This window comes from Clupea harengus, chromosome 22, assembly GCF_900700415.2.
Source record: "Clupea harengus chromosome 22, Ch_v2.0.2, whole genome shotgun sequence".
NCBI classification, from domain to species: Eukaryota; Metazoa; Chordata; class Actinopteri; order Clupeiformes; family Clupeidae; genus Clupea; species Clupea harengus.
In genome coordinates this window covers 7,585,741-7,588,027 of record NC_045173.1, presented here as the reverse complement: position 1 = coordinate 7,588,027, position 2,287 = coordinate 7,585,741, and the positions used below count along the sequence as shown (strand labels likewise).

General features: G+C 39.7%; 1 protein-coding gene across 1 annotated transcript in view; it reads right to left on the bottom strand.

The window, feature by feature from the left end:
• Positions 1-1,034, bottom strand: part of LOC116218482 (NAD(P)(+)--arginine ADP-ribosyltransferase 2-like) — a 1,521-nt gene extending 487 nt beyond the window's left edge. The window contains exons 1-3 of the mRNA XM_042703095.1: positions 1,007-1,034; positions 339-533; positions 1-293 (exon numbers count right to left, since the gene is read on the bottom strand). The exon at positions 1-293 is cut by the window's left edge and continues 487 nt beyond it. Of these exons, the coding sequence (XP_042559029.1) occupies positions 1-293; positions 339-533; positions 1,007-1,034 (516 nt within the window). The remainder of the gene's footprint in view (positions 294-338; positions 534-1,006) is intronic.
• Positions 1,035-2,287: the final 1,253 nt, after the last annotated feature.

Genomic DNA, 2,287 nt, shown 5'->3' with positions numbered 1-2,287 from the left:
TGGGATCAATACTTCTTCCTCTTGAGGCAAATTAAAGAAGTTTCCCAGAGCTGCACCATGACAGGTCTCGATTACAAAGCAGGATTTCTTGCCAAAATTGGTGACACCATGACGACTGAAAGATGTGGATGTGAAGCTATGAAATCGGATCTCCTTTTGGATGACATCTGTGTCAAAGTCCAGTTTGGTTCCGCGGTAGGTGGTCACACACTTCCCCTGGTGCTTGAAGGAATCAGTTAGCAGGAAGTGAAGGACATGGTAGTAAAATACCCCTGCCACACAGCTGAATTTAACTTGTCAAAGATCTTGGGGTGACCATTAGTGTACAATCGAATGGCGATCGCGTGGTTTTCCATTTCCTGGATTTTTGTGCTTGTTGGAGTTCAGTGCTCTGTTCCATGCTTTTTTGAAAGCAGCATTTGAGCTCTGTTCATTGGTTATGTACTTGGACAGAACCTGTCTTGACATTTCCTTTGTGTAGGTAGAGTAGGCATCATCAACAGAGTCGGGTGCCATGTCTAAGGGTACGTACTCTATAACCCTTCAAAAATGTAAATAAAAAAATGTATGGCAATTGAAAGTCAATGGTTGTATTTATCTCACTAATAATAATTCCTTTAATATAATTTGTGCTCTCCACACATAAATAATGATGAGATTGGAATTCCTCCAGTTATTCAATGGACTTACCTCTAGCTTAATTCAGTGGACCTACCTACTCTAGCTTTTGTGCAGCTTCATGAAGGGATGAACACAGAGCTTCTGGTGGAATTTCAAACATACAGATCAAACACTCAAAGAGCAACTAGGAAAGCTACGAAGATCATAGTACACGTGGATATGACAGAAATCACTAATACATGTAGGAAAGGGATATAATAGTTATACCGCGGCAGCTGAAAATGTCTGTTTTCTTGCACACTACTTTTTGTATTTAAGTAATGGGCTCAGTGCCCTAGCAGTCCTAACTGAGTATCTGTTGTCTTTTAAACACCTTATACTATACCATGGCTGATGTTATAGTATTCACCCATCATACACCTGCATATGGAGGTTCCCTAAGGTTGGAAATCAGCAATTGATGGTGGTATCCAAACAATCTGCAGTTCCAGAATGGCCACATTCTTGTAGAGTAGGTGTGAAGGTCAAGCATTTCAAGTTTACTTTCAATTGCATTCACAAGAGCAATGGAGCAATATAACTCTTCCTGGTGCTATAAAGGGCAACAAAAACATTATGACATTCTCTCTCTCTCTCACAGGCACACACGCATACCCACACACATGCGCTTAAGACATACACATCCCCTCAATTCTTTTGTTTGTTTCCATTCCAATTCATCCTTTGTCTGATGCCCAATTCCATCTGTAGTTCCGTCACATTTCAAACCCTTTCACAGTAAAAAAATTTTGGTGTTGATGCTGCACAAAAATCAAAAAGAGATTAAAACGTATTAGAAATAGTAGCCTTGCACCCCTTTATTTCTTATTTATCATATTATCATATCATATTATTTGAGAGTTTCAGTTCTCTCAAAGGGCAGCACCTACATCCTAGTGCCTTATGACTTAGTATGTTTGTCAAATGAAGTGGGTTATGGGTAAGAAAGCTGTACTTTCAGCCCTGTTTCTGCTGGACCACTTCATATTAGCTGGGTTTCTATCCAACTCGTTCCCATATCTTAAGGTAATTCATGAAAGTGCAGCTAAAGATAAGCACATTATTATGTTTGTCAAATGACTGTGAAATCATGTGATCATGGTGTGTAGCATCTCTGTTGTGATATCCAAGACACCACGCAAACACGCACTGCTGATGAAACATGGAATTTGCTTCACACTTGCGTCTGTGTCTTTGGGGAGTTGTGTGACAGTTAGTCAAGTGAGGGAGGAGTGGATGCCAGTATAAATACCAGGGACTCACCTGAGCAGGTGAAAAGCTCCCGAGCACTTAGATCGGTCCTCACCCAGCACAGGTAGGAAATCATTCTAATAATCCGATTTTATTTGTTTAACTTCATTGATTTACAGAAAAATGTAATTGTATTTTTTCTTTAAGAGGTTTAATTATAATTGTGTCATGCTGGAGGTGTGATAGCAAGTGATGAACATTTCTAACCAATCATTGATATGGAATAGAAAAATGGTTCCATGGTAAAGTTTTGAGTGTTGGAAAAAGAGTGAATGAGGTGGAGTAGGGAAGTGTGTGTGTGAGAGAGAGAGAGAGAGAGAGAGAGAGAGAGAACAAAAAATGGAAATTATAAACGGAAAGTCCTTTTCTCTGCCCA